This window comes from Pimephales promelas, chromosome 10, assembly GCF_988280905.1.
Source record: "Pimephales promelas chromosome 10, fPimPro1.hap1.1, whole genome shotgun sequence".
NCBI lineage: Eukaryota > Metazoa > Chordata > Actinopteri > Cypriniformes > Leuciscidae > Pimephales > Pimephales promelas.
In genome coordinates, this window is record NC_142778.1 from 18,966,410 (window position 1) to 18,993,753 (window position 27,344).

The 27,344-nt window shown below is 38.2% G+C and overlaps 1 protein-coding gene across 3 annotated transcripts in view; it reads right to left on the minus strand.

Moving 5' to 3' along the window:
• fam168a (family with sequence similarity 168 member A) overlaps nucleotides 1-27,344 on the minus strand; it is a 58,960-nt gene that overhangs the window by 17,663 nt on the left and 13,953 nt on the right. For 2 of the 3 annotated variants that reach the window (XM_039663698.2, XM_039663700.2), the window contains exons 2-3: nucleotides 15,952-16,074; nucleotides 3,783-3,874 (exon numbers count right to left, since the gene is read on the minus strand). In XM_039663698.2, coding sequence (XP_039519632.1) covers nucleotides 3,783-3,874; nucleotides 15,952-16,022 — 163 coding nt within the window. In that variant the 5' untranslated portion in view covers nucleotides 16,023-16,074. The remainder of the gene's footprint in view (nucleotides 1-3,782; nucleotides 3,875-15,951; nucleotides 16,075-27,344) is intronic. The other variant, XM_039663699.2, reaches the window with a different exon arrangement.

Sequence of the window (27,344 nt, forward strand, 5' to 3'; positions counted from 1 at the left end):
TATTTATTTTATGAAATATGTACAGTATATTTTTTAAGGTTCAGCACTGATTTTTTCTTTTAGAAATAAAGTTTTCAGCACTAGATTACTTGGAGTTACATTTTTATTTTATTTTATTCAGTAAGTATCCATTTTATAAATTTAATCGGTTAATCAGTTAATCATCACCCAGGGGTGCGTTTCCCGTGCAACGACGTAGTTCGCTGTTTCACTACCATAGTACGATGCATCGTTGGAGAAATCAACTAGCTAGTCACGGCTGTTTCCCGAAACCCATTGTCGCAAAGTATCGTTCAACCACATTGGTTTCGCATGTGGTTGAGTATTAACTACTTTTAATGAAACCGTTTAAGATCCAATTAACGCAGGAATTTTTTATATAAATTGAAAACATGTCATCTGAGTTCTATTTGTAATTGTTCTCAGTTGTTTTGCTTTATTACTAGACTCAATATTTGGCTCGTTCTTACATAATAGAGCACGTTCGCACATGCGCACTCTTCAAACACGGTACTTTAAATCTTTTGACAAACTAAAAGTCGTAAATTCCATTTGTATGTATTCTAAATAAAAGACACCGGTTGTACTGAATGTCAGCTTGCTTATTTTGCTCAAGATAAGGATTTATTACCTCCAAATATCATGCAATATAGAAACGATGCCTCTAACCACAGGTCGAGAGCTGTCGTTCAAACCACACAACTTTGCGATGCTGTTTGCGAATGTTCGTTGGAACGATGGTTTCGGAAAACACCGACTCGTTAAACTATGCTGATAACGACGGAACTTGCGACCATAGTTGGCTAACGATGCTTTCTGGAAACGCACCCCAGTGTGGTCCAACCAAGTTCCCTTATCGAGTAGGTCCCTCAAACCATTTTCCTCAAAATACTGAACTGATCTGGAATTTTATGTAGCCAAAGTCAGCTACCTTATAACATTTTTATTCATGTTTTTTTTTTTTTGGGGGGGGGGGGGGGGGGGGGGCAAGAATTAAGGGGAGATAATCGATAATTGAATCTAAATCGAATCAGACTGGGAAAATTAATCGTTAGATTAATCGATGCATCGAGAAAAATACTCACTAGATTAATCGTTTAAAAAAATAATCGTTTATCCCATATATATATATATATTTATATATATATTTGTGACCCTGGACCACAAAACCAGTCACAAGTCGCATGGGTATATTTGTAGTAATAGCCAACAATACATTGTATGGGTCAAAATTATCGTTTTTTATTTTATGCCAAAAATCATTAGAATATTACATAAAGATCATGTTCCATGAAGATATTTGGTAAATTTCCTACCTTATAACATTTTTATTCATGTTTTTTTCCCATTCAGATATGTAAATCAACATGTATAAATTGCTATTAGTCAATTAATGGGGTGCAGTTAATGGGGATCTATTATCAATCTATAATCGATTAATAATAGATAATAGATTAATCGATGCATCAGAAAAAATAAATAGCTAGATTAATCGTTTAAAAAAATAATCGTTTATCCCAGCCCTGGTCAAAATTATCGTTTTTTCTTTTATGCCAAAAATCATTAGAATATTATGTAAAGATCATGTTCCATGAAGATATTTTGTAAAATTCATACCTTAACATTTTTTTTTTGGATGCAGCACAATCGCTAACATAAATGGACAACTTGAAAAGCGATTTTCTCAAGGTTTCGATTTTTTTGCACCCTCAGATTTCAGATTTTCAAATAGTTGTATATTAAGCTGAATAAATAAGCTTTCCATTGATGTATAAATCTCAATTTAAAAAACTGTGACTGGTTTTGTGGTCCAGGGTCACATATATCAGGTAAATATTAAATCTGTGAAGTATGCTCATTCCCAGTGATCACAAATGAGACCTCTTTCATATATTGATGATTTCTCCAAGACAACAATGAGATACTACAAATACTATTTCTACTAATAATAAATAATTATTTATAAATTGAATATAAATGATAATAATAATATCAACATATAAATAAAGAAATTATATATATATATATATATATATATATAAATAATTGCAAAGATAATATGCAATTAATTATAATTATTATTATTATTTTAATAAATCAAAAAAATAAATAAACCTGATATACAACTTCCCATATATCCCATATATTGAGAGAAAACAGGTTTAGTTATAGTAAGAAATGACATGTTTTGCAGTAAAAACTACTCTTACAGCAGTAAATGTATTTAAATTGTACTTAATTTCATTATATTTTGATTCTACTTCATTAATTATTATTATTATTTTTCTATATTTTTTATTAAAATTATACATCTGGTTTGATTCAAATGAAGAAATTCAATCCTGAATGGAAGACAACGCTGGCCAGCTCCTGGGCAGCTCAGACCAGGCAAAACTACTCGCTTAAGATCGCTTAAATTCTCCCCGCTGATCTCATATGATATATCTCGTATTTGTTTATTGGGTTTTTGCAACAATGTCTCAGACAAGGCTCAAATTTGCCTAGACAACAAAACCAGACATCTAAATATGAACTAATTTCTAAATTATATGCTATATGCTATTAGCTGCTTTTCACATTCATATTACAGCTCAACACTCTCACTGTCCGTAAACAACTATCTCTTTTAATTTCTCCTAAGGAATGTTCTAAAATAAAACTCATATTAGAATTGTAAGTGAGAAAACCTCTAAGCAATAATATTTTCCTCTGGGTAACTGCAGTGAGAAAGACATAATGAAACAGACTGAAAGCAAGGGGGGAGGGGAGGAGTAGATGTTGGTGTGTAAACAGTCTCTATTGACCCAGAGAACCCCTTCAATAAGAGCACATCAAATATGAGCCTACGGTTGCCATAGCAGCAGACAAACACCTGCCATAAGTGACACGACACTCATTGCTCTATGCATAAACACACGCCAACACAGAACAGAAGTGAGAGGTGAAGTATGCATTAAAGCACACCCATTCCTGCACATCACAGATAGATGCTGTTAAAAATTCATTTATGGGTGATTAATCCCTTTACAGACTACAAGAAACTGAATTTGCAGCTTAAAGGTGCAGTACGTGATTTTGAAGAAACACTGTTTCTTAATAATTGAAACTACATGAACATGTGTGGATATCTCTCTATCATAGCTGAAGAGAAGCACACCAGCTCGGGAGAAACAATGACACTCAAAACTGCCCTGTAACTATAGCTAACATTACAAAAACAAGATAACTTGGTTCTGTGAAACATAGCAAAACCAATATGGAGCAGAAAACAATGCAATCTTTCTGTTCGTTTTCAGACCTTCTTGCTTAGGATCTCTAGCTTTCTAGCACTGGAAAGGACAAAGGTCCTTGGCTGATCATAACCCTTCTTTTTCTAATGAAATTCTTCAAACCTCTTCTCTTTTGTAATGTCTCTCACTCACCTCTCTTTCTACAGTCTTTCTTCAAATCTCCCTGCTCACTCTCTCTCCTACCCCATCATGAGTGGACACACCCCCTACTGTTGAAGTGTTTCATTGTGCTCTGTCCAATCCACTTTCAACAGCATTTCTCATAAATCACTCACTGCACTGTTAACTATTGATTTATTTCAGGATGAAACCTCATTAGTAGATATTATTGGCTATTATTATTATTTAAGGTCTGGGTTACATCAGCAGAAAAGTCTTTTCATAGTCAAGATTATGTAAACAATCCAGCATGCAATGATAAAGTAAGATCACAGACATGAATTAATAAAGCATGTTATATTTTTAAATACGTGAGATTGTCTAATTACATACCTGTGTATGCCATATTCTTCGGGTTTCCGTACGGGGTTCCCGGTTGCACTGGGCTGTACACCGGGTTCATGGTGGAAGACAGCCTGTTCTTACTGAAAGAATCAGATAGACAGAGAGACATCATGAGTTACGCCAGTGTTTTTTGACTTGTGTGAACTTCTGCAACACTATTATCTGCCTAAACAAACCAAAACAATGATAAAACAACATTTTAATAACAACACACACACACACGTCTCAAAATCTCTAGGCTCTACAGTCTCATAATTTTTAAATGTAAAAAAATACATAGTTTGTATATAAAATACGAGCCCGTTCTCATCCCAAAGCGCCATATAGGACGCTTTTGCAAAAGCGTAAATATCCAACGCACATGGCACCCTTTAACGTGAAATGAGACGCAGATATATTTGGGCAGAAGGCGCCCCCTAGTGGTCTAACCCTTACCCTACACCATACCTAAACTTAACCATAACCGAAGCGTCTCATTAGACGTTAAAGGGTGCCATGTGCGTTGGATATTTACGCTTTTGCAAAAGCGTCCTATATGGCGCTTTGGAATGAGAATGCGTTGAAAATACATAATTTTGTAGTGGTCTTGTTTATCTTATTTTGAAGAATTACATAAAAAAGGGCTTTTCACACTTGAAATAGTTAACCCTGGGTCATTCTAAACCCTAGGGAAATGGAATACTGGGTTATCTTGCTTCATGTTTCACACTGTTAATAATATACATGATGGTGTATACAAATGGTGCAGTGGTGGTTGAGGAGACCCCGATTCTAAAGTGCTTTGGGTGCACAGTACTGTATATCACTATATAAATTCATTCATTCATTCATTCATTCATTCAAACAAACACTGAAACGACTGTTTATATACATCGGGCTGTGTGTGTATCCGGAACTGCCCAAAGCATGTGGATATAAGGAGGAGGGTTTCTTAACCCTGGGCAAAAAGCAGTGCTAACCCTGCTTCTACATTACAAGTGTGAAACGTTCCTTTAAAGCCACACTGTGGAACTCTTCAACCTTTATAATATATTACCAAAACCCATTGAGATGGTAGATCGACTTACAATAGGTTGAATGACGCTTCTACCGTATCCTGAAGGTGTCTGTATCGCTTTTACTAACACTTTGTAACTTCGGGTTTCGGGTAGGAACCCGAGCACAAAAAGAACTACAAAATTCGACCGCTTTACGGCATCTGTCAAGCGGGGTTAAGAATATATTGGCCAATAAATCTTTTTTTTTTTTTTAATTTTTGAGAGCTTGTAAAAAAAAAGTCTTACCATTAAATGTTATGTCCCACAGTAGTAGTCTAATATAAACAAGTGTAAGTTTTAAAATTAATTTTACACTCCTATGGTGAACTTTCTTTATTAAAGTTTTTTTTTAATTTATTGCCTTACAAATAAATAAAACAAGGCAAGTCATTGGACGACTTTACTTATCAAAATGCATGGGCCATGGATAAATAAAATGGAATGGCCTCTGCAATAATTAAATGATTTTAATTAAACCAAAAAGTGCAAGTAATTATTAATAATGCATCGTTTTTTTTTTTTGGTTTTTTTTTTAAAGAAACATCTTAAATTAATATCACTTTTTTTAAAAATAACAACATTGCTTTTCGAGTTGTGTGTATGAAAATGTATTGTTTTGTTAGCAGTTTAAAGACCAAACACATCCTATATGAGATTAAACAGATATTTATACAACAGAATCATATTACAACTTGTATCTGCAACTTGAACAAAGTTACATGCTAGTCAGAATGTGTAACTACTGTTGTGAATGCACATGCGCTCTTCACATGCTGAAACACGGCAACTAAACCCAAATAATACACGATGATTTATTACAATAGTATTCTCTTTATTATATGTTTATGACAATCCCAGTTGTAGTTATTAATGATGTGCTTCACTGATCCGCAACATTAATTGATCCACAACAACAACAATGAATGATCATTGGTAAACTGACTCGCTTTACTAAGTAAGGCTAAACTGAATAGCCTTACCCCCGTCTCGTGGGGTAGGGATGACCACGAGAAAGATGAGGGATCAGCCCAGAACTACACGGGAGGAGCTTGGAGCTTGTCCAAGCAAGCAACCAGTAACACACTACGCAAGGTCCCCCTGCTCAAAAAGGCTCATGTACAGGCCCGTCTGAAGTTTGCCAATGAACATCTAATGATTCAGAGAAGGCTTCTGAGGAAGTGCTGATGTCAGATGAGACTAAAATGGAGCTCTTTGGCATCAACTCAACTCGCTGTGCGAGGAGAGAGAGAAATGCTGACTATGACCCCAAGAACACCATCCCTATACAGTCAAGCACGGAGGTGGAAACATTATGCTCTAGAGCTGTTACTCTTCTAAGGGTACAGGACGACTTCACAGTATCGAGGGGCTGATGGACGGGCCATATACAGTAAAATCTTGGACGAGAACCTCCTTCCTTCAACCAGAACACTAAAGATGGGTTGTGGATGGGCCTTCCAGCATGACAATGACCCAAAACATACCGCCTGTCTAGGCAACAAAGGATTGGCTCAAGAAGCAGCACATTAAGGTTTTGGAGTGGTATTGCCAACAAGGGTTTCTCGCTCTCCCTCCTATTGTTATGAATTGTATCCTATTTTCCATTATTACAGTTAACTACGTGCAGTGATACGGAACTGTAATGCGGTCAAACCTGCCTGAAACTACTTTAGCCATTAGCATTTCCACTACTTGACACTACTTTAGCATTTCCTTGAAAATAATTGCACACCTTTAGAACGTTCTCAACCATCAGAATCAAGCATTCAACAGCCCTGTAGTATAAGTACTAAATTATAAGTACTAAAATGTTTTGCTTGGGGATCAAATAGTTATTTCATTCACTGCAATGCAAATCAATTCATAACCTATAGATAATGTGTTTTTTTCTGGATTTTTTCATTGATATTCTGTCTCTATCCTTTAAAATAAACCTACCATAAAAATGATAGACCCTCAATTTCTTCGTAAGTGTGTAAACTTACAAAATCAGCAGGGTATCAAATAATTTTTTCCCACAATGTATTCAAAATAATCATAATATTACAACATATTTCTACACGGATTGATGCAAACGCAAAAGAAGTAGTAGAAAAATAACGTAGTTCTCGCACATGCAACATGGAAATCTCTTGAACTCTCGTCTCAGGCCCAGAAGGAAGGAAAGGAATAGTCACAAAAAGTCGTTATTTTTGTTGTTTTTTTCCACACAAAAAGTATTCTCATTGCACCATTGTTGTCAAATGGAATACTTAAACATTTTCTTCAATGACTTTCTGGGCCGTCAAGTTTCAATCTCTTAGGCAGCCTATGTAGCAGTGATCCACCTCTCAAATTTAATCAAAACTATCTTCATTTGTGTTCCGAAGATGAACGAAGGTTTTACGGCGCTGGTACGGCATGGGGGTTGGTGAGTAATTAATTACTTAATTTTCACTTTTGGGTGAACTAACCCTTTAATATATTTCGGGAGAAGTGTATGAATTGACGTAGCCTGGATGCCAGCCCGAATCCCGCCCACAACATTTTTTGGAAGGGAAGTTTGGTCCAGACTCGATGGAGGAGTAAGGGCTTGGAGCCAGAAGGACGTAAGTGGCTTTTAACAAACTTTACAGGAGAGACAAAACAAAATTTTGACCACGCTACAATCTTTGCAACCACAGGCATAGGCATACTTACATAAAATGAGTATTTAAGTAAAAAATGTATGGCATATTAACACAATGAACATGTTCTAAAACATTTTCAAAAAAACAAAAAGGCAAATAAGTCAAATATGCTTTTTTGTTGCTTTATTCAATACAGTTTGATCTCAGATAGGTATTTTTGGAACCATTGGATAGAGCTCATTGAGACCTTTATTTTGATATAAAGAACTCATATTTGCCCATATTCGCCCTCTGGCTCCAAGCCCTCCTTATGATCAGTTCAGAAATCGTCGGGCCAATCAAATTGCAGGGCGGGATTTATACAATGATGGACAGATGATCTGGAGTTACGAAATCACTTTATCAAAGAGCACTTGGATTGAACTGGTTTCCCTCAAAGATGAAGCTAGAGAATTGAGATGTAAAAGTTAAATTTATCAGCTGGCTCAGGATGGTCGCTAAGAAGAAGGGACGTAATGAAAACCATGTGGTCGTTGTGGTTTCTCCTTTGGTCGGACTCATGGAGGACCAAGTAAAAGAAGCAACATTAATTATTTTACTCCAGCCTGCGTGCTGTTGAGTTCTGTTGACAACTATGCGTAGCTCAACATACGTCACTTACTGCATTTCTCTGATTGGTTGTAGGTCTATCCAATAGAGTGCCGAATTTTTTTCCTGGTTCGGTTAAGACATGCCTCATTATCAGAGCCCTATGGAGCAGTATACACATTCTGACTAGAATATTAGTATGTCGAAGTCAGGCTAGAAATGACGTGTTGTAGGCCTAAACCTGACTGATACAATTCTCTGAACTGCAGTGACTACTAACATGGCACACAATGTGCGTTACATGAATCATGATCATTAAAAAGGTTTCTTAAATGACAAAACACATTCACTTACATGTATTTAAGAATGAAAACATATCAGCCAAAGACTGACTACCATGTTAAGGAACCAATCATTGTTCATGCGTCATGTTTAGCGTGAAAATGTAAAGTTGATGTCTATATGTCACGAAGTGATTTTGTGTGTTTTCGTTATTAGTTATTGCCCGTCTATTATTTATCCCAGGTGTTTCTCATTTCTCACGCCCCCTTGTTATCTTGTCTAGCTCGTTTGTCCTTGATTATTTAAGCCCTGTGTTTCTGCCCTGTCTTTGTTGGTTGTTGTATTTATGTGTGCTACGTTGGTGCTTTCACGTCTCTCGAGTCTTGTTTCTATTGTGTTGTTTTAAGCTTGTTTAATAAAGCTACACTGCGTTTGGACCCAGCCTCAGCTCTGTTTCTCCGCACGACGTCACAGAACAACCAACCTCAAAATGGGTCCAGCAGTCGTCAGCAACCGGGCTATGACAGAATACCTGTCGTCAGTCTTGCAAGAGGGCCGGTCTGTCCAAAGGTACGCGAAGGAGTTCCTGTCCATTAGCAGTGTGGGAGCGCTAGATGATATCCAGCTCATGGGCCTGTTTCTGAATGGGCTGGATTTTGAGATCGCTCGATGGATGCCGCGGGACCTTGCCAACTGGACTCTTGACGGGTATGTCGCTCGGGCTTGTTCCTTGCAGGACCTCTTCACTACTGCGCGCTTATTCTACTCGACACCTGCCGAGTGTACTTTACCCGCGAAGCCCTCGTCGTCTTCACCGCTGGTTCACGTCAGTCACGACGAGCCCGCGCTTCACGTGCGCATTGACGAGCCCGCGACTCACGTCAGCCCAGCCGAGCCCGCGCTTCACGTCAGCCCAGCCGAACTCGCGATTCACGTGAGCCCCGCGAGGGAATCTCCTGTTCAAGTGTGTGAATCTTCAGTTCAAGTGGATGAATCTCCTGTTCAAGTGGATGAATCTCCTGTTCAAGTGGATGAATCTCCAGTTCAAGTGGATGAGTCTCCAGTTCAAGTGGATGAGTCTCCAGTTCAAGTGGATGAGTCTCCGGTTCAAGTGGATGAGTCTCCGGTTCAAGTGAGTGAATCTTCAGTTCAAGTGAGTGATCCTGTTCAAGTGGATGAATCTCCTGTTCAAGTGGATGAATCTCCAGTTCAAGTGAGGGCTGAGTCTTCAGTTCAAGTGAGTGCCGATTCTTCAGTTCAAGTGAGCGAGTCTCCTCTTCAAGTGAGTGAATCTCCTCTTCAAGTGAGTGAATCTCCTCTTCAAGGGAGCGCTGCACCTCCTCTTCAAGTGAGCGCTGAATCTCCTCTTCAAGGGAGCGCTGCACCTCCTCTTCAAGTGAGCGCTGAATCTCCTCTTCAAGTGAGCGCTGCATCTCCTCTTCAAGTGAGCGCTGCATCTCCTCTTCAAGTGAGCGCTGAATCTCCTCTTCAAGTGAGCGCTGAATCTCCTCTTCAAGTGAGCGCTGAATCTCCTCTTCAAGTGAGCGCTGAATCTCCTCTTCAAGTGAGCGCTGAATCTCCTCTTCAAGTGAGCGCTGAATCTCCTCTTCGGGTGAGCGCTGCATCTCCTCTTCAGGTGAGCGCTGCATCTCCTCTTCGGGTGAGCGCTGAGTCTCCTCTTCAGGTGAGCGCTGCATCTCCTCTTCAAGTGAGCGCTGCGTCTCCTCTTCAAGTGAGCGCTGCATCTCCTCTTCGGGTGAGCGCTGCATCTCCTCTTCAAGTGAGCGCTGCATCTCCAGTTCAAGTGAGTGAGTTGTCCGGTCCAGCGAGTGTGTCTAGCCCTGTGACGCGCCGCCGCAGGAGGAGGAGAAGGAGGACTCGTTTGGTTCGCCAGGCCCCGGTGAGCGTGCCCAGACTCCTCGCCCTGCCGGCCCCGCCTCTGCGCCTCGCCCTGCCGGCCCCGCCTCTGCGCCTCGCTCTGCCGGCCCCGCCTCTGCGCCTCGCTCTGCCGGCCCCGCCTCTGCGCCTCGCTCTGCCGGCCCCGCCTCTGCGCCTCGCTCTGCCTGCACCCTTCAAGCTCCGGGAGGCCTTTCCTGTACCCGTTCACCACCCAGAGGTTCCTCCCGTGAATTTCCCCAAGTATTTTTTGGGGGGGGGCAGTAGGTACTCTGTGGGGGCCATGGAGGCGGCACTGACATGGACCGCACCTGAGTCTGCTTCGCCCTCGTCTCTGCCTGAGCCTGCTCCGCCCTGGCCGCCTTCACGTCCTGCTCCGCCCTGGCCTCTGCCTCGTCCTGCTCCGCCCTGGCCTCCGCCTCGTCCTGCTCCGCCCTGGCCTCCGCCTCGTCCTGCTCCGCCTTGGTCTCCGGCCCAGTCTGGTAGGCCCATGCTCTGCGGCCCAGGCCCGCCTTGGCTACCTCCTGGTCCTGTTCCCCTGCACGGGCCTGGCCCTCCGTCCCTCCCCCAAGACTGTCTCCGCTTCACCGCCCTCCTGAACTGTTTGTTTTTTGTATGGGCGTCGGGAGCCGCCCATAGGGGGGAGGCTATGTCACGAAGTGATTTTGTGTGTTTTCGTTATTAGTTATTGCCCGTCTATTATTTATCCCAGGTGTTTCTCATTTCTCACGCCCCCTTGTTATCTTGTCTAGCTCGTTTGTCCTTGATTATTTAAGCCCTGTGTTTCTGCCCTGTCTTTGTTGGTTGTTGTATTTATGTGTGCTACGTTGGTGCTTTCACGTCTCTCGAGTCTTGTTTCTAGTGTCTTGTTTTAAGCTTGTTTAATAAAGCTACACTGCGTTTGGACCCAGCCTCAGCTCTGTTTCTCCGCACGACGTCACACTATACAATAACAGACCGGCGTAGATCTAATAAATTATTAATTCAAGAACGTTTTACTGCAAGAAAAGAGCCGCGAAACCTTACATACTGTACTTTAGATGCATTCTAAAATAACGTTCACCTTGTGCAGGACATGCAACAAGTCAGGAGAGGTGTCATATTTGGCCAGAGAAGGTGTCGTATTTGGCCAGAAAAATGGGAATTTTTTTTATATTAGTTTATATTAAAATATTAGTACTGTAGTGTTATTTAATGTTACATTTTTCTATTTGGGTCAGGTGGCTTAGGTTTTATCATGAATTTGTTGTGTGCATTTGTTATAGAGTACAGATTATATACTACATACTCTACAATGTTAATATTTTGTTTATACAATGTTTAATTTTTAAGAATAAAAAAAAGTTCATTAAGTTTAAATATTAAGAGTTATTTAATGTCATTCACCATAGTTTTGAGGCTCCCTTTTTATTTAAAAAAGGCGCCGAAACCATTTAAAAAGCATAGATTTGGCACCTGTATCAAAAAAAACAACAAAAAAACAAAGTCATGTGTTTGTCAGAATGTGTAACTCCTGTTTCTGCTGCACGTTAAACTTTGGGTTGTTACTCTGCAGCCTTCGAGGGGTAAAAATGTTTCCAAAATCGTTTCAGTGGTTCATCAAATTGTGACATGGTGAAATGCACTTATGCCACCGCTTTGCGGTCCTTTATCTGATATATCCACACTATGTAAGATTGCCAGATCGGGTCACTTTTCTGTAGTTCTAATGAGGAAAATTCCACTTCCAATCTGTAGAGCGACCGCAAAGGAAAAGTTGCTTGGTGTTGCTTTAAAGTCTAAAGTGATGGACAGGACACTCACCAAGGCTTCAACTAGAACAAGAAACAAGTTTAAAAATGAGAAAAATTAATGGGGATGTTTCCATTGTAAAACTGAACTAGCGATTGCCTGGGAAGAGATTGAGGTTTATCTAATCCTTACGGCAAATGGGGAGTGAGTATGTGAGTGTATTACTGTGTCAGCCTCCCTCATTGTGGATGTGTGTGTGTCTAATCTCACATGAACACTCAATGCCATTATCAGTCAGTTGGAGACATGAATGGGGAGGATTATGCGCCAAAACTTCCCCTCACACCTCGGCCACACACGACGGAAAGGGGAGAAGGCCGTGCGAGCAGGTGTTCATATGTATCGTGGGGTTGTGTGTGTGGGGGAGAGTGGATATGTCAGAGTGAGAGGATGACACCCTCACAAACACAGGTATAAAAGATCAAAGGAGCTTGATGCAGCATTTAAATTATCCTAAAGATTTTATCAGCATGTAAAATACAGTAGAGACATAAAAATAATTTGGAAAGCTGCAAAAAAAAAAAAAAAAATCAAATAGTCTTTTAAAAAAGCAACTAGTCATGAGAGGTCACACATTTCAGTGATTTTACCATGTTCACCGCACATGCAGGTGCACTTGTTTTTCTTAACAAGATTCCTTTACTATTATAAAGTCATTGCAACACATTGCCTCTCATGACTTTTTATTTTTATTTAAACAAGTATAAGCTAAAATTGCATTATAAAACATTGAAAGAGCCGTAAAAGTCAATATACACATACTTGTGAGGGCACATCTGTTGAATTCTATATGTCATATGTCAACTATAACAGCTTTATAATTAGAGTAGTTAAATATACACGAACCTAAAGTATTATTAGGAACGCCATACTAATACTTTGTTTTACCCCCCTTCGCCTTCAGAACTGCTTTAATTCTACGTGGCATTGATTCAACAAGATGCTGAAAGCATTATTTAGAAATGTTGGCCCATATTGATAGGATAGCATCTTGCAGTTGATGGAGATTTGTGGGATGCACCTCCAGGGCACGAAGCTCCCGTTCCACCACATCCCAAAGATGCTCTATTGGGTTGAGATCTGGTCACTGTGGGGGCCATTTTAGCACAGTGAACTCATTGTCATGTTCAAGAAACCAATTTGAAATGATTCAAGCTTTGTGACATGGTGCATTATAGACCAGGACCACTCCCCTAAATGCACCGAAGGAACTGCCATTTGATTGGTTGATCAGATAATTGCATTAATGAGAAATTGAACAGGTGTTCCTAATAATATTTTAGGTGAGTGTATATTATGTGAAAAAATATTTACTCATTGTGTGGGGCTGCCCCAGCTAAAGATTTTTCTAGTTGTTCATTAAAGCCATTATTCAACTAATCACACAAGGCTGAGAAGAATATTAGATGTAACATTGCTAACATCGTTCTACATAGACAAAATGGCCTATTAAACCATAATATGAAGCCTTTAAAATATAAATAGCGGTAGTCAAGCACACGAATGACACTTGCCACACACCAGGAAAGGTTATATGACTTTGCCGGAAAAAAACAGCAAGGAGACTTCGCTTTAAGGTTCAGGTGCTAGTGACGTCTGTCTAGAGCGTTTAATAATAAATATGCAGGTTGTGCCAGAGTTTATGCTGGATTTGATGCAAAAATCATTTTGTTTACACATTGGACGCTGTGCAGTTGTTAAATATTGTAGTTTGGATTCTTTCATTGTGATTATACTGGCTGGTTTTCATATCTTTGGGACATTCAGAAGTAAGTCAATACTTATATTCAGCAAAGATGGTTTAAGTTGACCAAAAGTGACAGGAAATACATTTTTAATGTTACAAAATATTTGTATGTAAAAAAAAAAAACAAAAAAAAAACACTTCTATTCGATTCTATTCATCAAACATTTCTGATATTGTTTATCATGGTTTCCACAGAAATATTAAACAGCACAACCGTTTTCAACATTGATAATAATAAGAAATGTTTCTTGAGCAGCAAATCAGCATATTGGAATGATTTCTGAAGGATCATGTGACACTGAAGACAGGAGTAATGATGCTGAAAATTCAGATTTGCATCACAGGACAGCAATATACATAAAAAAAGGAATGGCCATTTTCCAAATCAATTAAATCAAGCAAAAAACACAAAGATGTGCCTAATATCTATCACATCATCATCAATATAAAAGTAAAAAGGGTTGTGAATGAAATTGCATGTCTTTAAAGGGGTCATCGGATGCCCATTTCCACAAGTTGGTCTGATTCTTTAGGGTCTTGACTTTATGTAAAGTTTGTACATACTTTGGTTAAGAATGGTTGTTTTAAACAACACCCTTTTACCTCCTCAAAAACAGCTCTCCAAAAACAGCAACCCGTTTCTGTGCATGTCTCTTTAAATGATAATGAGCCTCTCTCCCATGGGGCGTGTTAGACACTTAAAGTGCCGCCTTGGCTGACAGTATACAAATGGCTGAAGTAGGGCTGGGCGATATATCGAATATGTACGATGTATCGTTATATTTTTTGAAACGATATGGAATGAGGCAATACCGTTTATATCGATACAGTAGTTTGATATGAGCACATCTGAAAAATAGCGGAGTTTGCAGTGTGAGCTGCTGCAGTGAAAGTAGCTAGGCAACGTAGTACAATTTGTCCTAAACATGACACAAGCTTATATTAATTGCGTCAAAATCACTTTGATATAGTTAACAAGTTTAAGGCAGCTTGCCGCCCTGTCAAATGCTCTGACAGACACTGTTGCTGACTGACAGATATACTTGCGCTGTTTAATGCGTTTGAGATGTGGTGCTTTCCTCAGTGCTCAACTTACATTTCACATATTCTCCATCTGTAAATGTTAGAAAGTAAAGCAAATATGTCCATTTCACAACAAATATGTCCATGTCAGAAGAGGACGAGCTTCTGCAAGTGAATCTCCGCTAAAATTCATGCTTCCTTGAACGAGCGCCGGCGCGCGCATGCGCGTGAATAGTACTACGTAGTACGCAATAATTCTGACTAAAATAAACATATTGCTAAAATATTTGTTGTTGGAGAAAATAAATGTGCCATATGTGGAATTTTAAACCTACAAGTATATATTTTTAATGAAAGTGAAAGTGATTATAATGGGGTAATCAAATGCAGGCTAATATAATTAGTTTATGCTTTTGTTTTTGTTTTTATTTTCATTTTTAGTTTAGCTTTTAGTCAATATAAAAACAAAAGCTTTTTGCACATAATATATTGCATAGCCTATATTATATTTGTTTCCATATCCTTCAATATCAACATTGTTTGTAGGATATCATTGGGCCGAATGTGAATATACTGTATATATATATATATATATATATATATTTTAATATAAAGATTTTCTTTATCTAAATAGAAAACGTAGAAAGTACCGAGATATATATCGTATATCGCCATTTGACCAAAAAATATCGAGATATGATTTTTTGGCCATATCGCCCAGCCCTAGGCTGAAGGAAGAAATATGTTAATACGGGACAGTCAATCGGTGGTCGTGGGCGGAGCATGAGCAATATGATGTCATATTGCTCAGAAACTCCAAACGGCTTGATTGAGTGTTTAGGCTTTTTAAGAATAAAAAAAATAAAGTGAATGGATTATATACAAACTCCAAATAAAAGTGAATTTTGCATTCGATGACCCCTTTAATAAGCTTGATCAAAGGAACAAAAATAGAAATGAGCAGGTGAAAACTGTGCTGCTCTGACACTAAACAAATCAAGGTCAAACAAACCCTAGAGGAGAGAAACATGACTTAGCCTGGCCGGTATGTAGGTCAGAACAGCTGGAAACGTACATACATCAAGGTGAACAGTACATCAACTTCGACCCAAACACACATACATACACACACACACACACACACACACACACACAGAGTGGAAGGTGCTGAGCACTAGACTGACCTCTTAACGTTCTGACTGGTGTCTGTTGGGTACAGAAAACTGAATTTGTCAGTGGAATGCCCGCTTGCCATTCTCAGTGAAGGAAAGGCAAATGAAGGAGGTAGGAAGAATGGATATGCAAATCTGGAAATGACAAAAAAGAAGGAAACAAACAAAAACGAGAGCAGGATATGATTAAAAGGCAAACCATCAAGCACAAGCACAGCAGAGCAAAGCAAAACACAGCAAAGCAACACAAAGCAAGCAAAGCAGCGGCCTGAGAGAGAGAGAGAGAGACACTGACAAGCAGCAGAAATCAAATCACACACCTTCACACACTGATGGACAGATCAGTATGGGGGGTGAATAACGGTGTGTCAGGGACAAACAGAGCTGGCTTGGAGCAGTGTTCTTGTGTGCATGTAGATGTGAGTTAAAATGCAGTCAAGCCCATTTATTATCACTTCCTTTAATTAGATGCTTCTTTCATTCCCACGCACTTTAAAAGGGTTAGTGTGCAGGAAAAACGAGGAACATCATCTCAATTTCACATTATTCTACATTAAGAACATTGGTCATTTTCACTACTTAAGTAGAAATGAGAAATGTTTACTTTGTGTAAATGTGCTTAAAGGTATAGTTCACCATCTTACTCACCCTCCAAACTAGTATGGATGTTTTTCTTTTGCAGAAAACGAAAAAAGATATTTTGAGTCCATTGACTTTTTTTAATTAAATTGCTCAAATATCTTTTATGTTCCACTTTTTAATTTGTGGGTACACTATCCCTTGAAATGTAATTAAGTTGGTACCGATAGCCTAATAGGCAGCGCGACATATAGTGCCGTTGCGCTTCAGACGACCCGAGTTCGAATCACTGCTCGCAGACCTTTTCTGATCCAGTCCCCCTCTCTCTCCCACCTCGCTTCCTGTCCACTCTATACTATCCTATCAAGGCAAAAATCGACCAAAATAAATCTTTAAAAAAAAGTAATAAGTGATGAACGTTTATGGAATGTATGTATTAAACATGATTCATGTGCAAGTGCAATGGAGGCCAGAAGATGCTAAAATTTTTCACCGATAAAATTACATTTACTTTTCTCATGTGATGACAGTATAACAATCTTGTGCAAATAATTTACTTCAACAAGAACAAAAACGGTGATATTGTTTAGACAAAATGATAAAATAGGTTAACAATGAGTATTTTAATTCTACATCGCTAATAGAGTGACAACTGAAAAGTGACCTGAGATTTCTTTGAAGAAATAAAGAAGAAATATCCATAAAAATGTGCTTCCAAACCATTTTGAAAAGCAAACCACAGCCATTAAAGGGTTAGTTCACCCAAAAATGAAAATTCTGTCAGTATTTACTCACCCTTATGTTGTTCCAACCTCTGAAGATCATCTTCGGAACACAAATGACGAGAATACTTTTTGTGCGCCAAAACAAACAAAAATAACTGTGATAGCGTAGAGCTACGTCACACGAAGGCTCACTATTGGCCGACGCTGGTCATGTGTGTGATGCGTGTGACGTACAATAACAGAAGCTTACGCTATTAAATAAAGTCGTTATTTTTGTTGTTTTTTGCGCACAAAAAGTGTTCTCGTCGTTTGATAAACCTTAGATTGAGCCCCTGTAGTCACTTGGACTATTTTAACGATGTCTTTAATGACTTTTCGAGGCCATCAATTGTCATTCCCTCAAGAAGCCTATGGACTAGTATGCAGGAGTGATCTTAATATCTTAATTTGTGTTCCGAAGATGAACGAAGGTCTTACGGGGTTGGAACAACATGAGGGTGAGTAAGTTAAATACTGACAGAATTTTCATTTTTGGGTAAACTAACCCTTTAATGCCTAACATTTTATAATTTCAGCACTTTGCATCTTCTTACCTAAAAAAATTGTATCTGGTCGGTTGCATGATGACAAAAAACAAATACATCAAAAAGAATCGAAATACTTGGATGCGCCTGAAAGCACTCGAATCAGTGTGGTAAATGCAATGTTTTTGCTTCCTAATTAACTGCCATATTGACATTTTTTTTTTTTTACATTTTTTAACATCACACTGGCATATCTCGCTAATTTTTATCCTAGAGTGTTTCTTATCTAAGAGATAAAGTAAACAGCGACAAAATATCAATGGCACATTTGCTGCACATTTACATATGGTGGATTTTAGATGCTTGTAATTTCTTTATTGAAATGTAATGCAATTACGAAGTGCATTCAGGTCACAATCATGAATGCAGGTTTTTTTTTAACCACACGTGACTTCATTAAATAATCCAATAGTGCCCTCTAGTGAAGCTATTATGCATACATGCTTGCCCTCACCTCAGGTCAATTAAATTGACAATTGAAAGTGATGTAAAGCAGGTTTGGCTGTACTTTGCACATAAAAAAGAACATGCACATGTGCAGTGGCGGCTCTGAGACGCTTGTGTTCTGCAGACCGTGAGTCATTAATCAGGCTGTGACAGGATCACCTTGAGCTGTTCGTGGTTGAAGGTGCCCCTCACACCAGTACACAACGCCCTCTCTCTCTCTGCACTAATATCTTCCTCAGTACGACCGTCTGATTGATGGCATAATGAAGGATATCAAACTGCCACACAGATGTAACAGGGAAATCTAGTAAAATTGCAGACCATTTTCAGATGTGATATAACTGACTGCCTCTGGATTCACTGATTCTTTTTCTTATCTAATATCATCCAATGGAAAATTAAGAACTAGACAACACATCTTCTATGATTCTTGTGCCATAGAAGCACGAATCAGGCAATTTTTTTTACCAATTAATTACCATGACCTTTTTGCAATAAGGATTTTTTTTTTAGTCAGTTAATTGAGATTTCTGCGGCAGACTTCCATTTATATTTCAAGTATGAATCAATATATATACAAACACAAACACACACACACACACACACACACACACACACACACACTATTAAATGTATTTAAATGGGCATGGTGTTGTGATCAAGATGGCTACTCAAGCTACTCATAAAGAATAATATCTAGTCAGTTCAACATTTTCATAACATAGTAGGTCATACCTAGGAAAATACATATTATTGTTAACTAAAACCCCAAAATTTAAAAAATAACATTAATACAATTTAAATAATAAAAAAAAAAGAATAATAAAACTGTTTTTTTAATACAAACTGAGAAAAATAAAGACTAATAAAAACTAAATAAAAAACTAAAACTAATATCACAATGCAAACAGAGTTAAAAAACAATTAAAAATATTAATAAATACTATAATGATACTAAAATACAAAAAATTTCAGATTCCTTGATACAGATCTTCAATGATTGTAATGCTGACAAAACATTTACATGTGATCATATAACAAAGAAATACTTTAACCACATAAAAATGATCATATAAATATTCAAGGATGTTTTTTTAGTTGTATGATATATTTCACCCATCTCTTCTGGAATGTAAAAAACAGAATAAATACAACACACAACCCTCAATAGCAGCAACTCTTTTTGTAATAATTAATGCACACACAGACACAAATAACATTTTTATATATCTCAATGACCAAAATGTAGAGCAAAATACAAGGCAGAACACATTGAAAAGCCGTCATTATCCCGAACAGGTATTATTCACTGCTTTATGTGCTCTTCTACAAGCCAAACACGCACAGTGGCTCATCAAGGGTGGAGAATGGGGTTCTTAGTGCACACTCGGGTAACTAACCAGCATTAAACGCACCAGACTGCCTTTCCCCGAAGAGTCGTTCACGAGGGAAGATATGTGCAGGAAAATAGCTGACTTCTTCACATACAGGGCTGGGTTTAAAGGGATAGTTCACCCAAAAAAAAAAAAATCGACATTTTGCCATCATTTACTCACCTTCATGTGGTTCCAAACCTGAATGAGTTTTTTGTATGGAACATAAAATAATATATTTTGACTTCCATGGTAAGAAGTCAATGGGGACCAGCAACTGTTTGGTTACCAAAATTCTTCAAAATATACAATTTTATGTTCCACACAAAAAAAGAAACTCATGCAGGTTTGGGATGAGTTCAGCGTGTTGAATCGGCGTCAGCCAGTGCAAGGGAATAACAGCGAAACTTATGAAAGCGAGCAAAGTAGTCATGATGGCGCAGTCAGAAGGCTGGTTCTAATTTGACGTCATCTTACCTGAGCATTCTTTCATAACATATTTTCATAACAACATGAGCCGGCTGGAATGAAGAAAGTGATCAGCATGATTCAAAATGGCAAGCAAGAGCTTCTTTGTTTATGGGTTGTGTGTAGTCCTAGATTTGCTTTTCTTTTTTGAATTATGAAAATAAGACTATTGATACCTGCTGGTGTAGTCATTTCCTTACACGCAGGCACAGAACACACATGCTAGTTGGCAGCCAGTTGTAGTCTTTGCAGTGTGTTCGAGTGTAGCCTTTTGGCCCAGACGCAGTTGATGCGAGGCGACAACACAAGCTATGTTTCCATCCAAAGTTGTGAATTTAACAAAATTGGATTATCGCACGATTAACATTTGTGAATAAAGCACTGTCCAGTGAGTCAAAGGGAACAAAATCGTCTCTTCCTGGTGCTAAATATCACTAAGAAAAGTAGGAGATGCGAACGTTAATGTGAACGTGATGTGATTTTTAAGAAAGCAGAATTGTTACATGGACTCTAAATCCAAATCCTTATGATTGCCATCTCTCCTCGCTTGCCTTCTCCTTTCGACTGATTTTCATTAATCTTCCCCATCCTCTCTCTAACCAAATCAATACCTCCTCCATTCCAATACCTCCTCCTCCCCCCCCCTTCTTTTCCTCAATCTCTATGAATAACTCTCTTTTTTTTCTCCCTCCTTTTTTTATCAGGGTGAATCTGAACACACTGCAGTGCCCTTGAGCTCTCACTCCTCTCCTTCTCTCTCATGCAGAACACAGAGTTTGGCAGTTATGTTGCAGTTATGTAACACGCTGCTCTTTATAACACGTTGTTGAAAGGTGCATTGCTTAGTGCTCATTATATTTGCCCTGCAGCACCAGGAGACAGGAAACAAAATGAGGGGAAATCCAGACGCAAAATTAAGCGGAGCGCCATTACCTCATTTAGCTATTGATACAAAATTCAGGATACTGTGAATCTGGATTTGATTTTATGATTCCCCATTAACAAACCGTGCGAACACAGCCTGAATCGAAAGACAGTCAATCATATCTTTAAAATACATTCTGCTGTATATTGCAGGGTCCAAAAAGAGCTAAATTTTACCTAAATAATTCATTATAAAATAATTTCATTATGACAAAAATATAGTTTTTAATAACAATACAATTTAATAGTCAGTAATAAATAGTTATACCTGATGAATCTTGAATCTTCCTGTCAAGAATGCCACAAAGTCATTTAACCACAAATGGTGGTAATAATAATAATAATAATAATACGTATATATTTTTTTAAATGAGATCTATTTTTAGGGCCATGAACATCATCGAAATCTCTTTAAACGAACAATAAATAAATTAATAATAAAATAAAATAAATCATTTATGCTTTTCGATAAAATCACAAAATTATTGGGACCATAATGTGCTTAATTTTCATGAAAAAAAAATGCCACAATTCATAAATCTTAATGCTCTTAAAAATAGGCTTCATTTTCTTAATGCAAAATATATAATTTATTATTTTTTCTTTTGATTCTGGGGTAAAATGTGACCTGAACATTTGTGAGATTCACTCTGGAGCTTGTGTCTTTCAAAACACATTAGACAGCAGTTCAGTCAGTCCGGTGGAGGTTTTCCCTGCTGACTGGGCAGTTAGAGTAAATCTAAGGACACACGCATACTACACACACTCAGCACTTTGACCCCGCAGTGACCCTACGATGACGATGATGTCATAGTGACATTGGGACACACCACTAACCAGCTTCCTGTAGCAAGTAAGTGTTTTCCTGTGACTGTCTCAGTAATTCTGGACTGCCATTCTTTGTACTGAAAGGAACGACTGCAACAACAAAGCAGCAAAGATTTTGCCGATCAAAGCTCAAACAAAAGCAATTTGTCCGTCTTCTCTTGCTTAGTCATTACTTTCATTAATTCAAAAATGTTTAGTCTGGGTATCTTTGAAAGAATTGAAGATATGCCATCTTTCAATTGTTCATTAAAAACATTGTCATATGTTTTTTTATGTCCAAAAAATAAAATTCACATAGATATTGTTAAGTTTGAAGTCAGCATTCAGTAAAGATTTTTTACAATGTTTTTGAAAGATGATTCTTACGTTCACCAAAGCTGCATTTAATTGATCAAAAACAGTAAAAGCAAAAACAGTAATTATGTGATATTACAATGTAATAGAACTATTTTCTAAAATGTAATTTGTGATGTCAAAGCTGAATTTTCAGTATCAATACTCGCGTCTTCAGTGTCGGATTATCCTTCAGAAATCATTGTAAAAAATACTTATTTGCTGCTCAAGAAACATTTATTATTAATATCAACGTTGAAGACAGATCAATTTAAATGCTGAATAAAAATAGGATTTTCTTTCAAAAATATTCTTTCACGACGGCACAACATAATGAACGTATGCCTCTCAATGGCTAATTTTCATTCAGGTCAAATTAAATCTAATTAAAGTTTAAGGAAATACTTCACTTAAAAATGAAGATTCTGTCATATTTTACTCACCCTTAAGTTGTTTCAAACCTGAATGAATTTCTTCTGCAGAACTCAAAGGAATAGTCAATGGGGTTAATCAACTGTCTGGTTACAGAAATTCATCAAAATATCTTGTATTGTGTTCAGGAGAAGAAAGAAATTCATACAGGTTTGAAACAACCTGAGGGTGAGTAAAAGACGACAGAATTTACAGACGAGAAGATCTCTTTAACTCTATTAAACACAAACTCCCTGACAACGTGTAAATGCAGCCTCCTGTAAATGCAGAAGGTTGATTGATATTACTGAACACCATTTCATGACTATAATTCACAATGACACCAGTACAGTGTACGTCACAGTAAGCAGAACCGGACATATTTTTACAGTTCATGTATGAATAATATCAACGAATTTTAGGAACATAGGTATTTTGGTGATAAAAACTGCTCAACACATCCGATACCTGTTGTGAGCATTCTTATTTCCATGACAAATCCTCAAAAATACAATTTAACATACTGGCCATCACAAAAACATAAAGCCAATTTTTTTCTGCACTTGCCAAAATGACAACATTGCTGCATTCATATGGCAGACACACATGAACCGATCTCTGCATGCAAAACTTGTCAATCTAACAGACTCCTGGTTATGTGGATTGGCCCCGGCCTGAGGCGAACTTATCTTTCTTCTCTTCTGCTCAACAGCAAAAACACACTGAATTAATGATGGCTGCTGCAAGCAACACAGAACAGCCCAAGGGCCAGACCAGAGGGATGGAATATCCCTGATTGATTCCAGAACATAACACAATGATTTGACCGGTTTTACTGTTATCAAGTGGTGTGGTGTGTGAGGAGCACCACACAGGACTAACAGACCCACACATCCTCAGAAAAACAGTCAGTAGAGCCCGCAAAATGAATGTATCTAATGTCTGTTTACCTTAGCAACCACCTAAAACATCCTAGTGACCACCTAACAACACACAAAGCATGTTTGAGCAAACACCCCTTAGATTTTCTTTAGAAAAATGAAATGTGAAAATCTATTTGATTTGTTCAGACATAATGTGACTGATCCGACGGCTGGCATGAGTGCACGTAGACCAACAAAACACAAAGTGAAATAAAGAGTGCATCACAGTGTCTTTTCCTCATTCCTCATTGTATGGAAGCCAGTTTACGCCACTAAATAGAAAAACTATTAATTTATCTCACAATTCTGCCATTTTTTCTCAGAATTGCGTGATATACACTTACACTAGCAATTGCGAGTCAGAATTGTGAGATATAAAAAAGTTGCAATTATCTTTTAAATTGTTTTATTTTGTAGCGCAAACACGCTTCCATAGTGGGATGAGAGAAGGGTGACATAATAGAGTGTTTTCCTCGCACAAAGACACACACAGGGTGTGAGAGGAACCCGTAAAGCACAGGGGCGTCTGAATTATTTAGATAATACAAGCTCAAAGAGCTGCTGTGTTTCTGTGCGAGTGTGTATGCCAGTGGGCATGCTGTGGGGACAAAACAGTCTCTGCTGTGAGGTCCAGCTGTGTGAGCTGTGCAAACAGTTGGAGAAAGACAAGCTAACCTGTACCGCAGTGTACACACACACACGCACACATACCCTGGTGTTATGGGCTACTGTCAAAGACAGACACATTCACACAAACAAGACCCTCATGCACCTTACAAGATATCGGCTGATATATTTGACCTTTTTTATTAGTCAATAACGGAGCCCGGTTTAGCCTGCTCATTTCTGTTCCAAATCCGCTAACAATCCACTCAATAGATTTGCGAACTGACATTGACTGGACGTGCCAATACCATTATATCTATATATATACTGTAATACGTTACTTCAGATTCTTGTATGAATTACAATTAATAATAATTTATTATGCTATACAATATAATGTATTTTTTTTTAATGTAAATCTAATTAAATGTGTGTATATGCTTTTTAATTTATATATTCTTTATAAATGTATATTATTTGTAAAAAACAAAACAAAACAATAAGTAATAAGAGAGATTGAAACAATATATTCACACTGGGCTCACCAATTATATACTATGATGTACTGAATTCATCGTTGACGATAACCATGCCTTTTATACTGCTCTGTGGAATACCTGATTCTGATTGGTCAATCCGTTTTTTTCTCCGATAACAACTGGTAAAAACTGGTAACGGGATCATCCGGGTAACTGAAGTCAGCGCTTTATGCATGCTAGGAACAGTTTTTTACAATGGAAGCTTTGAGTTTTGAGAGCTAATAAAAAACAAAAACTCAAATACATAGTTTGTGTACAGTCATTTAATTATGTCATCCAGTAACACGGACGCTTGTTTTGATTTAAACGCAGCTGCAGCCATCTTGCGACAATTGTTTTGTACACTGATATTAAAAGAGTTTCGTCTCAAATATATTTATCTCAATAGCCCTATAATTATTTATGTGGTGAAATGTTGTGCAATAAGTGGTATGACTGCACCGTTTCCCTTAAATATCAGTCTAGTTTGAACTTTCCGCTTGCTGGCAACTGCTTTCTCATCGGAAGCTTTGCATTTAAAGGGGTGATGAACTGAGAAATCAAATTTTCCTTGAGCTTTTGACATCTAAGAGGTCATCATATTATAAGAATATCCTGTAAGTTTCAGAACTGAAAACGTCTTTGTTAGTCCAAAAAGCATTTATTGACACCAGTCTCAGCAAACGACTTGTTTTCAAGTGCGGAACTATGACGTCAAAAAGGATAAAACACCCCTGCAGAAGAAGATCAACGCCTACTTCAACATGGCCGGTTTAGCCCCGCCCACCAATTCGCGCATTACACGCATAGCTAAATAACATAGGCCTACCTCATGATGACAAACCGGATTGAGCTACCGAGCAATTCAAAATATTGTGCAGTGCCTGGTTGTGGAAGTAGACAGTCGCTGCATAAGCTTCCTCCGGATTCCAATAGGATTGCATGGATAAACTTTATTTTTAATGACGTTTCAGCTGATGAGGTAAAACATCGTCCGTCTGTTCGCTTCATTTCACTGAGGATTGTTTTGTAAACAAGACTGGATTTGCAGACCGATCAAGATTAAAGAACGGTGCTGTGCCGTCTATATTGAAACCATGCAGAGACTATTTATGAAACTCATTATAATATGCAAAACTGTTATCCACTCACAGCAGTGGGCGTTTACTTCAAAGTCTTCTGTGCGAGACGCCCATAAAAACCGAGCGTTTTTCAGGTAGGCTAAAAACTTGGGTACAAAATATTCATTTTGATGTTTTTGAATGCAAAAACCAAGCGAACATCATAAGTTGACGTCAGACAACAATATAATAAAATTTAAAAAGCTAGTTCATGACCGCTTTAAAGAGCTAATAACATATTTCGACTCAATATTGCATTTCTAATTATTTACGTATTTGGCAAATAGCCGCGTAATAACCGGGACAATGCACATCCAGCCGGTTGTTATCGCAGAATAAACCCCTTTAGAGTGATGCAAGCCCCCAACACGAATGTCAGGGTTTATTCTGCAAATACAACCGGCAGGATGCACATTATAACATAGTAGGATATGTCAGATGATCTCAAAACAGCCCCGGTTAATCTGGGCAATGTATTAGTCTATCACTAACTGACTGCTTGGCCAAAGAACAGAGCTCACAAATTAGGCTATGTTTTCAAATGCTTTTGAGTGCATAAACTAATTCCCTCTAGATACTGATTTTACAGTCGGACCACCTAAACGTTATTCAATGAAACCCATTCATTTGTGGTACATCTCGTCAACTGCAGCATTGAATGAAGGAATGAACTACCTGACGTTCAACCACGACATGAATGAATGAAAATCCTCCCAGACAGTCTTGTGTTTAACAAAGCCCATCTCATTTCAGCTGCCTGCTGAACCACCGTATATTCATAGCAGTAACCCAGAGCGTCTCTCCTTCCCATCCCCCTCACATCATCTCGGTCACCCTCTCTTCCTTTTTTTTTTTTTTTGCACTTGCCAAGGTCTATAATATCAATGTGAGAGGAATTACTGTGATTTACTCTAACATTACAGATTCAAAGATGGACAAAGAGGGACAGGAATCGTTAATAATTCTGATTCCAAGTTATGAACAAGGATAGGTTCTCTATTCCCAATAGTGAGAGAAACGGTAAGACAAAGAGAAAGCTACTCACTCGCCGGTGCCCAATCACACGCGAGTTTCTGTCATATAATTTGGTAGAAGCACGTCAACAGCTGAGAACGTAATTGGGCTTCACACGCATAAAAACGTTTATACAAAGCAAAGGACACATGCGTATGCACACACACAGTCTATAAATACTGCATTCCTACACATGCTTTCTGGTTTCAGAAGATTTACTACCATTCATCTGTACATGTCAGCTCTATTACAGACTATAATGGGATTATTTTTTATATCGGTTTCACATATTTATAGCAGGACGCTGACGCAACGAACACTGGGCCGAAACCAAAACTTCAGGATGCACTTGGCTAAAAAATGAAAACAAAAAGAAATAATACATTTATTAAATCAAGACCCAATTAGCTAAAACTGAGTTGTACACACATTTAAATTGCACACAAGGCAGTTTTTATATCATCCTTTTAATGTTGTCAAAATTATCGGTATTTTGGTACCAACTAGATACCATTCTGGAGTAATAGCGAGTGGATCAAATTTTACCTGGT